The 13,864-nt window shown below is 31.2% G+C and overlaps 2 protein-coding genes across 3 annotated transcripts; one reads left to right on the top strand and one right to left on the bottom strand.

Annotated features, from left to right (window-relative positions):
- Positions 1 to 3,539: 3,539 nt before the first annotated feature.
- LOC109171005 (EG45-like domain containing protein 2) lies at positions 3,540 to 5,590 on the top strand. 2 transcript variants are annotated; one of them, XM_019320138.1, is made up of 4 exons: positions 3,540 to 3,693; positions 3,832 to 4,132; positions 4,402 to 4,432; positions 5,369 to 5,590. In XM_019320138.1, exons 1-3 carry the CDS (start codon positions 3,570 to 3,572, stop codon positions 4,406 to 4,408), a joined length of 432 nt encoding a protein of 143 aa, XP_019175683.1. In that variant the 5' UTR covers positions 3,540 to 3,569; the 3' UTR covers positions 4,409 to 4,432; positions 5,369 to 5,590. The 2 variants fall into 2 exon arrangements, with proteins under 2 accessions (XP_019175683.1, XP_019175684.1); XM_019320139.1 differs by having other exon boundaries at positions 3,540 to 3,660; positions 5,369 to 5,551.
- A 3,144-nt stretch (positions 5,591 to 8,734) lies between these two features.
- On the bottom strand, positions 8,735 to 13,285 carry LOC109170994. Its single transcript, XM_019320127.1, has 8 exons — positions 13,097 to 13,285; positions 12,892 to 12,981; positions 12,724 to 12,789; positions 12,576 to 12,635; positions 12,401 to 12,457; positions 9,804 to 9,826; positions 9,531 to 9,612; positions 8,735 to 8,923 (listed from the first exon to the last, which is right to left on the bottom strand). The coding sequence occupies exons 1-8, from the start codon at positions 13,283 to 13,285 to the stop codon at positions 8,735 to 8,737; spliced, it is 756 nt and encodes a 251-aa protein (XP_019175672.1).
- Positions 13,286 to 13,864: the final 579 nt, after the last annotated feature.

Here is a 13,864-nt window from a genome sequence, read left to right as displayed (position 1 = left end):
AAATTAAAAACTAAAGGGGGTGTATTCAATCATGACTTTTGTGGAGTTTTAAAGACTTTTAAAATGATAAATTTTAATAAACTTTGATTGACTTTCATAGAGTCGCTCAAAACTTTTTAAAACTTTATAAGACTCTATAAAAGTCTATATAAAAAACATTCATAGACTTTTATCAACTTTTTATTTTAAAAAGTCTACAAAAGTCATTGAAATTCTAAATTGAATACATCATTACAAACTTTCAATGATTTTGATTCTTATCATTTATAATTTTCTTACAAAACATTTATAATATATCATAAAATTCTTCTTATTATATAGTTCTTCACCCACATCAACATTCTCAACATTATTATTTTTATCCATAGTATGCTGAGACTTATATGCTAATTACTTATATATCTACTATACTATATATATACTAATAAGAGCCCAAGAGAGTTAGGCCTATAATGGGTAGAAAAAATGGCGGTCACAAATTTTAATCAAATGAATGGCTCAGATTGATTAAAAGATTGATCAGATTTAAATTTTACACTAAAATTTTCTAAAATACCCGCACACCGTTACTAATTCCGTTAAAATTTTAAGAATTGCCGTTAGTTCACCGTTAACTTACTCATTGATTTCAATAAAAAAAAAAAAGGTCTTAGGTTCGAACCTCATCCCAATCAAAGTTGGCATAATTAGTACTCTATTTTACTCTTATTAAATTATATAAATAATAATTTAGTAGTTACAAGAAAAAATAATACATATGCATTTCTTTAATTTAGAATTATGTGTTCACAATGTCTTTATTCAAAAAAAAAATTATTCATTATCAATAAATTAAATAAGATAAATAATTTTATTAGTTATATTGTCTTTATTTTTCTTCAATATAAAAATTCTTTATATTCAAATTTATTAATTGATTATATTCGCTACATTGTCCTTACAATGTCTTTATTCAGTGAAAAACAAATTATTAATTATCAATAAATTAATTAAAAGAAATATTTTCATTAGTTATATTGTCTTTATTTTTCCTCAAATGTAAAAATTTTTACATTCAAATTCATCAATTGATTATATTCACTACATTATCTATTATCTTTTTTTTTGCACTATTTTTCTAATTAAATATCAAAGTTATAACATAAAATAATGCTATATATTTATTTACCAAGTATTTTATTAATACCATGAAAAAATTAAAAAAATATAATTAATAAAGCCAACCATATTAACTACTTGAGAGATTTTGTGACAAAGAGAGTATTCAAATCACACAACAAGTGAGAACTACCTCGCAATGTCCTTGTTTGACAATCAGCAGTTAGCGGTTAACGTTAGCGGATTTGACCAGCGAATTTATTTAATTATTAACATTGGGTAGAAAAAATGATCGTCAAATTATTAAATCAAATGAATGGTTCATATTGTTCAGGTTTTAATTTTTTTTCTTTTAAGATTTTCTAATTTATCCTTAATTATATGATTATCCATTTAACTTTTCCGTTAATTCACCGTTAGTCTAATTATAATATTAAAGTCTAATATAGAATTATAACTACACCATTAATCTAATTCTAATATTAAAGTCTTAATAGAACTTAACCACAAATCCTAATGTCGGAATCTCCTCAAACAATATTAGTATATATTTCATATTTTATGCCCTAATTTTTATTTGTTCTCCCTTATGTCCCGTATTTGGTTTCAACCATACCTATACAATTATTTTATTGACAATTATAATCAATATTGACTATATTATCTTGCATTTGTAAACTTAGAATTACCTATTTAACCTGCACTGGCTTAGCTTAATGGTTTAGTGGGTAGTATTTGGGAGAAGAGACCAAGGTTTGAACCTCGGCGGCCGCAATGCGTGAATTATGTCCAAATGGGCAGATTCCTTGTGCGTACCAGCATTTGGCCCTGTCTGCTGAACCATTGAGTCACCATGATTTACAACTTCCCACAATGCTCTCTCGGGTCGGAGTGTGGGGGGGGCCTTGGGGTTGGGGACTCAACCTTTGGGAGAAGAATTACCTATTTAAATACGCAAATTCAACCTTCAATTATCTATGCATGAACAATTTCAATATAATCTTGCCTTAATATACTTTAAAGTACTTATTTAAAAAAAAAAAAAAAAGCATTGGGCATTATCCCAATCGCGCAATGCGCGTAAAAAACTAGTATTATTAATAAACATCAACAAAAAAAAAACTATTTCATTAGAAATTCATAACAATATTGAATAATAAAATTTATAATAAAAGACTTGATCAAATAAAATATTTAAAAATATAATTACAAGTTGCATAAAATAAAAAATAAAAATCCAATATTAATAATTAATAATATATATAAAATTATCCTTGATATATTGCTAGGCATCATGCAAAGAACTATTATTTGCAATAGCAATTTGAAACTGCAAACAACAACAAGGTGTTACTGTTTGCAACTCCAAATTGTTGTTACGAACAGTAATTCGCTATTCGTAGTAACCTGTTGTTAAAATATATATATATATATATATATATATATATATATATATATATATATATATATATATTACGAATATAAACATAAAAATAATAAAAATCAAAATATATAAGTATTTATATGAATATTATGAAACATATACTAAAATTTGACGATGAAAAATTTGCTTTGTTCATGTATTTAGGGAGAATTAGAGAAAGTTAGTGATAAAAAATTCATAGAAAAAAATAAAAACCAATATAAACAAGCAATAATGAAGTAAAAATAATATTATTTCGAATTTTTAGATGAAGATTCTAAAGTTTATGAGAGAAAAAAATTGGTAGAATTTAGGTATGAGAAAAATATAGGATAATGAAGAAAAAAATAATTTTATTGAATTTAGATAGGTTTATAGAGGCATTCAAAAAAAAAAAGATAGGTTTATAGGGTTTAAATAGGGAGAAAAAAATAGAGTTTAAATAGAGAGAGAAAACATTCAAAGTTGTTAGAAAGAAAATTTGAAATATCGGGGTTGATGGTCGGATTTCAACTATTTATATTTGAGAAGGAAAAGTCTACAAAAGTCTTAAAATTAAAAAGTCTACAAAAGTTCATAACTTTTTGAATATCACATGACTTTTAAAGACTCTTTAAAAGTCTTAATCCAATACCACACGACTTTTAAAGACTCTTTAAAAATCTTGATTGAATACCGCCTGACTTTTAAAGACTCTCTAAAAGTTTGAATTGAATACCTCCAGACTTTTAAAGTTCATAAAAGTCTTTAAAACTCTATGAAAGTCATGATTGAATACACCCCCTAAGAGAGAGTAGTTACAAATACATTAAACATTTCAGCCATTAGTTGGAAGAAAATAAGGTTATATTACGATGCTACAGTATGTGAATCCACAAAATAGCAAGAGATCATTTTGGGATTATTGAGAGTAGAAGACATCAAAAGTTAGTGTACAAATCAATTTCCCTCTTCCTTTGTCGTCTTCTTCTTCGTCTTCTTCTTCTTCTTCTTCTTCTTCTTCTTCTTGAAAATTTCTTCTTCTTCTTCGTGTTCGGATAAAAAAGAAATGCCGAATAGCAAAATGCCTAGACACAGACATCTCTTCTTCTACGCCTTCTTGATTTTAATTTCTTCTCCTCCTTCATCAGCTGAGCTTGGTAAGGCCAGTCACTACAATCCGCCTTACATCCGTAAGATTTCTTCGTATGCATTCTAAATATTATACTTCATCATCAAGTCTTTCTTTGATCAGGCAGGGGTTAAGCTTCCCTTCCGAGATGCATCCAGATTTTTTTGTTTATTTTGTATTTTTTTTTTTAAATCCACAGCAACCGCGTGTTTTGGACGAGATTTCTCCCAATTGCCGTCCGATGGCTATTTCGCGGCGGTCGGCGATGATCTTTGGAACAACGGAACTGCTTGTGGGAAAAAGTACATGGTGAGCTGCATAAGTTCTCCCTTCTCGAGGGCGTGTAAAAAAGAAAAGACAATTCAAGTCCGAGCAGTTGATAGGGCTAAAACAGCAGTTTCCCGATCATCCCAGGCTGGAACCACCATCACACTCTCCCGAGCTGCCTTTGAAGTCATTTCAGATATCCGCTCAACCTGGGTTGCTATACAATTCAAACAGTGAGCAATTCCTTATTTTGAAGATGTCCACCCAGTTAGTTCTGTAAAGTATTAAATTTAGTAAAGAAAACTCAATATATTATTGATTCCTTGTAGAGTTTTATGCAAAAATCATAAGATAAAAACATGTAATTACGGTGACAATCACAAAGACTTTCTCAAATAAGAAAACAAATTAGCAGTAACATTAATCTTTATGAAGTTGCTCTGTTCTGGATTGTCTATATTTCAATTCATACTAATTAATTTATACTCGCATTTGTTTTCAGGGTGTGATATTAAGGCGTGGAAATGGTTCAGGTGAGTTGATTTTACGTTTTTAGTAAGTGGGTGTATACTTCACATTTGAAAATAGCATTTGATCGAGAAAAACATCTGAGTCAGGAGTATAGACTGTAATATTATATGAATACATAAATTAGATGATGCGTTCGATCTGTCTCAATTATAAAAGACTAAATTCTTAATCATAATTGGATTGACTGAACTCTTTTACATGGGATTGATTCTGAGAGCAAATACCAATTTTGGTCCCATGAGTATTAGTAAAATGACAATTTTGGTCCACATGTTTAATTCCTACCAATTTTCATCCACAACTATTGTTTAGTGTCAAAATTCATCACGTCGGTCACCCCTTTCTTTAAGACATGCCGGAATATGAAATTATTAAGGGTAGTTTCGTACTTTTCAAATTATGATTCATATTTGAGCATGAATAAAGGGATTTAAGCCCTAAGATCTATCCTAATTCGCAGTTTTGCTCCTCAAATTAGTGTAGGATGAGGAGGAGAACTGCGGATTAGGATCAATCATTGGGCTTAAATTCATTTATTTATGCTCAAATTGAAATATTAAGTTGAAAAGGACAAAAATGCCCTTAAAATTTTTAGATTTTGGGATATTTTAAATAGATGGGTGACCGACGTAATGAATTTTGGTACAAAAACAATAGTCGTGGATTAAAATTGGTACAAAAACAATAGTCGTGGATGAAAATTGGTAGGAATTAAACATGTGAACTAAAACCGTCATTTTGCTAATACTCGTAGGACTAAAACTGGTATTTGCTCATTCTATGATAATTGGACTATATGTTTATATATTATGTATTCAACAACAACATCCGGAGTGGCGGAGTAGTATGTTATCTAAATATTTATATGCTTGATTGGGAAGAAAGAGTAGTTTGCTTATTGCTCTTTGGACTCACGCTTGTAATGTTTTGATTTACAGATTGGAGGGGTTGCATTTGGTGTTTGATCATTACTAGGAGTGTTAGCGAACAGCTTTCGGTATTTATGTTTAGTAAGGATTCGTTTATTAAGGTAAACGAATATAAATGAACAAATTTTAAAGTTCAGTTCATAAATGAACAGAGTCTGAACAGTTATAAGCTCGTTTGCTAAACGCTTGTGAATAAGCTCGTTGGTTTCTGTTTAATAATGTTCATGAACAAGCTTGTTTTGTGTTCGTTTAATCATGTTCATGAACAAGCTCGTTTTGTGTTTGTTTAATAATGTTTAAGAGCATGTTAATGAACAAGTAGTTAAGCATATATATAGAGTTGTGTTGTTTAATTTGTTTGTTATTGTTCATGAACATATATTATTTCTTGTATGTTCACGAATAAATTGTGATAATGAATATATGCATGTGTTTGGTTATTAAGCGTTTATTAATGTGAATGACGAACATGTTCGTAAACATTAATAAACATGTTCGTAAACGTGTTCATTAATAAACATTTTTGTAAACATATTCGTTAACATTATGAGAGTCCGGAAGCCAAGGATCCCCAAGACCCTCACCGTATAGTAGTCCCATCCCCAACTCTCCTTCGAGCTCCCCTGGCCTACGCAACAAACCCTGAGACTCCCTGATACTTACCCACACAAAAGAAGGATTTGACCTCAAACCCGCATCCAAAAAAGAACTAGTAAAAAAGTAACGAGCTTTGAAAATCCTTGTCACTAAAGCATTAGGATTTGTTAACAACTTTCACCACTGTTTTCCCAACATAGACATAGTCATCTCTCTAAAACCGATCGAAATCCCATACATCCAAACTTCTTAGGTTTACAAAGATCACCCCACATACTCCAACAAATCCCTTTATCCCTTTATGCTCACAACTCCACCAAAAAGAGTTCATAAGAGGTAAGATGCTCAATTTTAGCCACAAAGGCCATTTAAGTCCGTCTGTTAAAATAAAATACATTGTTTAATTTAATTCCCCGTATTAAAATTTGACTTAAATGAATGGTCAAAGTACATATGAGGTTCATGTACTATAGTGTTTTGTTCAATTTAGTTCTTCTACTTTAATTTTGTTCAATTTAGTCCCTATAGTTTAAAAATTGAAACAATTAAGGACAATAGCTTATATGAGCAAATATTTATGTATTTATTTGTGACATATTAATGTAATATATTGGTGGTAAAAATAATTAATTTTAAATATTTATAAAATAATATACGAGTTGGCATGTAAGTATGATGATGTGGCAGAGATAATGTTAGCGCCACATCAATTATTGTCTTTCACTGTTTCATTTTTCAAAGTATAGGGACTAAATTGAACAAAATTAAAGTAGAAGGACTAAATTGAACAAAAGACTAGTACAGAGACCTTATAAGTACTTTGACCTAAATGAATAGGTTATGAGTTCCACAATACATTATGCATCAAATAATATGGCAATTAGACCAGGAATCGGCAGCCATCGGTGAAAATCAAGGCAATTTATTATGTGGATTCGGGGTTCACCTTGCAAGGTAGACTCAAGTCTAAAAATACACAATCTACAATCTATAAATACAAATCTAATAAAAGTCAATAATGTTAGGCCCTTAACTGTTTCTTGAAATTAATAGTTCATATTATTTTGATTTTAGTATTTTTTTTAATGATTTTTCTTATTTACCTTTTATTATATTATTTTCTTCCTTAAATAACTTTGCATTCCGTTAGTATAAACTTTAGTAGCGGAATATTCCATTAACTTAGTCATTTTTTGAAAGATTATAAATCAGGAACTTTGAAAGTCACTTTTTTGCATTTTGTTTTAAATCAGGTTTTTTTTTATTCCTTTTTTTTTATCATTTAATTAATCTTCTTTTGATTATTTAGAAGAAAACTCAATATTTCAATTATGTTTTTGCATTATTGGAATGATTTAGGTTATTATGGTATTAATATTTTTTGTATGTATTTTTATAATGGTACAATTAAACATTACTTTACAAATATTATACTATTATTTTTTTTTATCAAACAAAGTTATTCTTACATCATTGTCAGACATGCCTGACCTAACTACAAAGTTGTTGATCAAATATATACAATTACACATGGACTCTAAAATGGTAGGACCATTTTCTAAAGAATTGACAATGTTGACATCCCACTGTCTCCAATTGAACAAATTTAAACATCATTCTCAGAATTTTATCAATACATAAAAACTACTAAAGAAATTTGTAAATTAATTTTTACTATATCATTATAAGTTATAACAATATCAATTGTAACCATATATTCCGAATTATTTATTATCATCTTCTATAGATAGCAATTGTAGCAATTGTTATTGACAAACTTCCAAAACAATTTATCTCAACAACGAATGGAAATAAAAAATCAATGACTTCATTGTTGTGGATGAAAAGTATGTACGCCACTTTATATTACTCTTATTAAATTAAATAAATTAGTAACTTCAACAAAAAATAATACATATACATTCAATTAACTTATAATTAGATATCTATAATGCCTTTATTAGAAAAAATATATTCATTATAAAAAAACTTTAAAAGAGATATAATTTCATTAGTTATATTATCTTTATTTTCTACAATTCAAAGATTCTTTACCTTCAAATTCATTAATTAATTATATTCACTATCTTGTCCATTGTCTTCTTTTTACATTATTTTGTAATTAAATATCAAAGTTATAATACAAAATATGTAATATATTTATTACCAAGTATTTTATACAAATATAATGAATATTAATATTTTGTTCAATACTTTCACATGATAATCTTCGACACACATCTCACAACACATGAAACATGTAGGGAAAAATTACAACTACCAAATATCAACATGCGCTAGAGTTCATAGTACAACTAAGATCACAGTCATATAAACAACAAAGCAAATCTAAAACTTCTTACATCATAATCTCATTGCATGATTATGTTCTCTATGCTACCACCAGTAACTCAATTGCACATGACACACTACCCATTAAAAAAGAAGAAGAAGATATGTACTGAAGATAAAAACAATTGAATGACAATGTTATCCAAAAGAGAATTAAGAAGACTTAGAGAAATTGAAACCAAAAGTAGTATTTATTTAAATTATCTCTTCTAGACTAAGTATTTAGACTAGCATTATTACAAAATTACAAATATTTATTTTAGTGACAATTATAATTAATCTCTCATATATTATATTGCATTTATATACTTTGTATTACTGATTTAAATAAACAAATACAAAATTTAATTATCTATGCATGAATATTGGCTTGACTTCTTTGTTGCCTGTTTGTCATGTGTGGGAGCCTGAACTTGCACTTGAAGGCTAACCATTTTTTTCCTTTTGCATGTTTTCTTTGTTCTTTTCTATACCCAATGGCTTCGCGTGGTCATAAAGCTTTCTCTTTGTCTGCTCAAATCTCCTGTGGTGACTGGTGGACTCCTCTTCCCTTTTCACAGATGTGAGTCTTAGAGCCCTTTTTGTCTGAGCCATGAATTCAATAAGAGGGGGCCACTGGACTCCATCTCCCGTATCAAATTAAAGTCTATTATATGAACTGCTTCGGCATCGCTTTAATTCCTCCCTCTAATAATCACTGATCACATCACACTCCCACAAAAAGCTCCACCCACCCCTTCTTCTCAACAAATTAAAAATCCAAAAAGAAGTTTCACTTTGTATATACGACTTTTCAAGTTTTTCGGTTTCCCTTCCTTTTTGGTATTTAGGTGCAAGACGACGAAGGAGTGGAGGTGAAATGGTGGCTGCCGCCGTATATAAGAGGTGGCGGAAGAGAAGGGAACAGAGTATAGACTATAGAGGTATTTATGAGAAGAAATCTGCTGGGATTTTTCCGGATCGGAGCCTCTGTTTATCGCCACATCACTGCACAGTAGTTTTCTTTACGAATTTGCTATTTTTTTTTTAATCGCGTATAGAGAGTAGAACATGTATTATACGCAATGAATGTTAAAAGACTATTTTACCCCTCACGTTGACATTCACTTAACTAACTTGTGACGGAAGTACCAACGTTGGAAACATTTTGATAGTCAAGTGTCTAAATTGTTCAAATTAAAAGTCGATGATCAATTGTGGAAAATCACAATAGTCTGAGGACCAATGCTGGAATTAACTCTTTTCTATTCCTCTCATTACGACTGGATTTAGGAATTTCAGAATGGCTAGACTCCATAACAGAGCTGTTTATAAACAATAAATTCAAATTCACGAATGAGAATACAATTTTGAATTCTGCCCTTTTTACAATAACATAAATAAATATTTTACATTAAAAAAAAATGAAAACCAAAAAAGCATGTTAGAATACATCATTACTGATTGAAGAACAAATACACAACAATGACAAAATTAGTATTAACAACGCACTCACCAAGGTGCATTTACATCACCACACTGGAAAGCAAAGCAAATTAAAGTCAGAGCAGAAAAGCAAATTAAAGTCAAAGTCAACAATTTTCCAGTAGCTCATCCCATTAGCAATGCCAGAACTCTACCAAACAATCCCATTATGTAAATCAATTATTCCAATGATCCACCAAGCTAGGTGGACCATCTTCTTCATTCAATTAATTTCATTAGCTCACCCAGCCACCACTCGACATACTCAGATTGCTCCAAATCAACATATAGACTCAGTAGCAACCCATTCAAGGCTTCAAGCCAATGTAGTTGCGGGTTTCTCTCCCTTATCCAAAAATAACAGTAACCCAGGAATCAATGACATTTCTACAGAGTAAAGCACAAGGCCTCAATTCCTTTCCTTAGCAAGACACAGTTACTCAATAATCAATATCATAGCATGAATGCAACCAACACCAAAAAACAACAAAAAAAGTTACAGAGAAAAAGGTATTCTTGGATGGGTATCTGTGAAAAGCTCAAAAACACTTCACCTCAACCCAAGTACCCAACCAAATCAAAGGCTCAAAGAATAGAAGACTACAAGGAAAAAGAAGCACTCTTCGTCTGATAAATGGAACAAAAAGCAAAAACAAGTGGAATGATAAAGCTCCAACCAAAAATCCAACACACCACCCACACCCCCTAAAAAAAGGAAAATTCTCAAATAGATGTAATTCAATCTCTGCATAATTGTACATAATTGCATACCAGACGCAAAGAGACAAACTCAGCTTTCCTTTCGCTTTAGTTTTAATTCTCCTTAGGACGATTTTGCTGCACTAATTTGTTTAGAGTTAATTCCAGCAATGGTCCTCCGACTATAGTGATTTTCCAAAAGAGTTTATCCAAAATTGTCCTCGATTATAGTGGTTTTTCTCAATTTTGTCCTAAACGACTTTGGTGTCCTTAAATAGTCTCAGACATTTGTGTTATTACTCAATATTGTCCTCCGTTATATAATCTGTCAAATCACAAATGGGTGTTAAATATAGGGTTAAATATGTAATTTCAATTTTGGTCTTCTAGGGATCTCCTTATTTCACCGCGCCAAAGGGTCAAAAATATTTTGACCAAGAATTCGCAAAGCAATAATTCGACAATCTCTGTTTATTCGACAAAAATATTTTGACTCAGGGGCTGCGACTGCGGTCTGCTCAAGCAATTTGTGTTCATGTGTTTAGCAATCTATGCTCTCCATAAATTCGCCAAGTAAATTTGACAATCTTTGCTTATCAAATTTGTTAATCTGTGTTCATGTTTTACCAATTTCACCAATCTATGTTCATGGGTTTATCACCAGGTAAATTCGCCCAACGAAAACCCTAAGGAAGCAAAGCAAATTTCTTCCCTACATGGCTACATTGCAATGAATTCAAGGCAACGGAAAAGGGGGGAAGGCACTCCGAAATATGGTAAGCATTTTGGTTTGTGTGAGCTTATATATGGATATGTATGTACTGTCAAAGCATAAAGTAGTATGCATATGTATGTAGTGTGTTTTAACTGTCAAAGGGGACATAGTGAATTAGTAATTTGTGCTTTGCAGTAATAGCAGTAATGCTTATGGAGTTTGCAGTTGCAATATGGAGTTTGCAGTCTCAATCTGTGGAGTTTGCATTCCTTGTTGCTTCCTTCCTTTCAGTTCAAATCTCGTTGCCTCGTTCTATCTTCAGTCAGGTCATCAAATAAATATGGAGTTGTTTGCAGTCGCAATCACAATCTGTGGAGAAAAGGAGACTAAGTGAGAGAGAAGACCAAAATTGAAATTACATATTTAACCTTATATTTAACACCCATTTGACAGATTATATAACGGAGGACAATATTGAGTAATAACACAAAAGTTTGGAACTAGTTTAGGACACCAAAGTCGTTTAGGACAAAATTGAGAAAAACCACTATAGTCGAGGACAATTTTGGGTATTAACTCTTTTCTAAAATTAGTTCCCTACTTTTAATTTGGACACTTTAAGTCCCTTGACTTTCAATTTCTTTCCAATTGAAATCCTTTCGTTAGAATACGGTTCATTAGACTTTAAATGAAGGGGTAAACTCGTCCTTTCACCTGTCTATGTATTATTCTTCGTATTTCTCCCTTCGTATTTCGCTGTTATACCTTGTAAACATCTCAATAATAGAGGAACGCACACACGAGTAGTCAGCAAATGGGGAACGACGAGGAACATTTTTAGGATTTCGACTAAGATTATCTTCATATATATCGCGTATACAATGGAGAAATACTAAGAATAATACATAGGCAGGTGAAATTATGAGTTTATCCCTTCATTTAAAATTCAATTAACCGTATTCTGACGAAAGGAACTCAATTAGAAAGAAATTGAAAGTCAAAGGACCTAAAGTGTCCAAATTAAAAGTCAATGACTAATTTCGAAAAATCAATATAGTCAGAGGATCAGTGATGGAATTAACTCAATTTGTTTATCACTATTACTACATTGGTACTTTTTAGAATTTCATGAACAACTTTATCCAATCTCCAACGACCGGTTCATGAAGTTCTAAAAAGTACCAATGTTTAGATTTAATGCTTGAGATACTTACGGGATCTGTCAAATATTTCTCATACTTCTCATTTGTGTATTCAATTACATCCACCGACTGCATTCAATCATCAACAAACAAATAAATTGGGGCAGGAAAGATTTGGAGAAAGACATTTGTGAATAAGGACTATGATAAAACCTTCACATGATAATAGAAAGATTATTTGGCATACATTGTTATACTTAGCAAACGAATAGTCGCCTGTTGGCAGAACACCATTTACAACCCTCACCTAAAAACAAAAGACGCAGAAAAGCTCTTTTCTGTACATAAATCTCACAACACTGAAAATAGATTTCACAATGAAGAGCTAGACATACCCAGTGGTATAGTTGCAAACTGTCATTTCGGGCAGAATTTGTAAAAGGAAGCCATTGCCATGTAATCTGAAGAGGGAATTGAAGTACAACAATGCATTAAATAAGAATTTAAAATTAAAAAATACGGAGCAATTTAAGAAAAAAAAAAAGGTTCAACAGTCATGCAACCTTTTCATTCTCTGCCTGTGTTCGTCTTTTCAAATGATTGATATCAGTAGCAGGCATGAGAGGTGCTAGACCTCCTGTAAGGGCGTAAACCTAAAACATTACAGAGCCCAACCAACAGTTCGAATAAATCATACACTCAAGACAGAGCAGAAATTATACATGTTCCATGAGTGAAGAAAATGAGAAAGAGAGAGAAACGAAGCACTTCTCGTGAAATGCCATCGGGTTTGCGTTGAGACTCTTTCGGAGGTCTAGACTTCTTTTCTGAAGGTATGGACAATGAATTCTTCGGTAGCCCTAAAATGTCCTTTGCATCCATCTCATCTTTCCAACAAATTAGGGTTTGCTTCCACGATAGGACCGGCGATATGATAATGCTTCTCCTAATTGCCATGGCCGTGCTTCTTAGAACTGCTCTCTTAATTGCCTTTAAAATTTGTTTGCAGTGCGATAATGCTTCTCCTAATTGTTATTAAATTTCACGTAACTTCAGTTTTGCCACCCCATAACTTCAATTGACGGAATCGTTAAATTTAACCTTGAAAGTTTGGTAAAATTAAAAAGAGTGAGGTTATATTAGAATTTTAAGTTACCATTGTATAAGGCAAATTATGTCGTGGAAACGTGTTCACCGAGAATGGTGAACACAAGGTCAAACGACGTCGTTTTTAGGCAAAAAAAAAAAAAACAAAAATCACGGATGTGGAGTTAACTGCGCGCGTTGATCAAAATTATAAATTTTCTATTATGAGATTATGAATTTTCATAATCTCATAACTGAAAATTCATAATCTCATAACTGAAAATTCATAATCTTATAACAAAAAATTCATAATCTCATGATTTCAAAGTGAATGTGTAGGCATGGTTCCAAAGTGAATGTGCATGCATGGATTCATAATTTATGAAAATTTGTGATTTCGGACGGGAATGTGTAAGCATGGTTCCAAAGTGAATGTGCAGGCATGAATTC

This window comes from Ipomoea nil, unplaced genomic scaffold (assembly GCF_001879475.1).
Source record: "Ipomoea nil cultivar Tokyo-kokei standard unplaced genomic scaffold, Asagao_1.1 scaffold3384, whole genome shotgun sequence".
In the NCBI taxonomy this organism is placed as follows: domain Eukaryota; kingdom Viridiplantae; phylum Streptophyta; class Magnoliopsida; order Solanales; family Convolvulaceae; genus Ipomoea; species Ipomoea nil.
This window is presented reverse-complemented; position numbering and strand designations above follow the sequence as displayed.

Bases quoted from the DNA above. Each gene is read 5' to 3' on its own strand.
- LOC109171005 (XM_019320138.1), top strand. From the start codon at position 3,570: ATGCCGAATAGCAAAATGCCTAGACACAGACATCTCTTCTTCTACGCC. The intron at 3,694-3,831 runs GTAAGATTTCTT...TTAAATCCACAG, and splicing joins CTACAATCCGCCTTACATCC to CAACCGCGTGTTTTGGACGA.
- LOC109170994 (XM_019320127.1), bottom strand. From the start codon at position 13,285: ATGGCAATTAGGAGAAGCATTATCATATCGCCGGTCCTATCGTGGAAG. The intron at 12,982-13,096 runs GTGCTTCGTTTC...GTAATGTTTTAG, and splicing joins CCGATGGCATTTCACGAGAA to GTTTACGCCCTTACAGGAGG. The intron at 12,458-12,575 runs GTATGCCAAATA...GATTGAATGCAG, and splicing joins CGTTTGCTAAGTATAACAAT to TCGGTGGATGTAATTGAATA.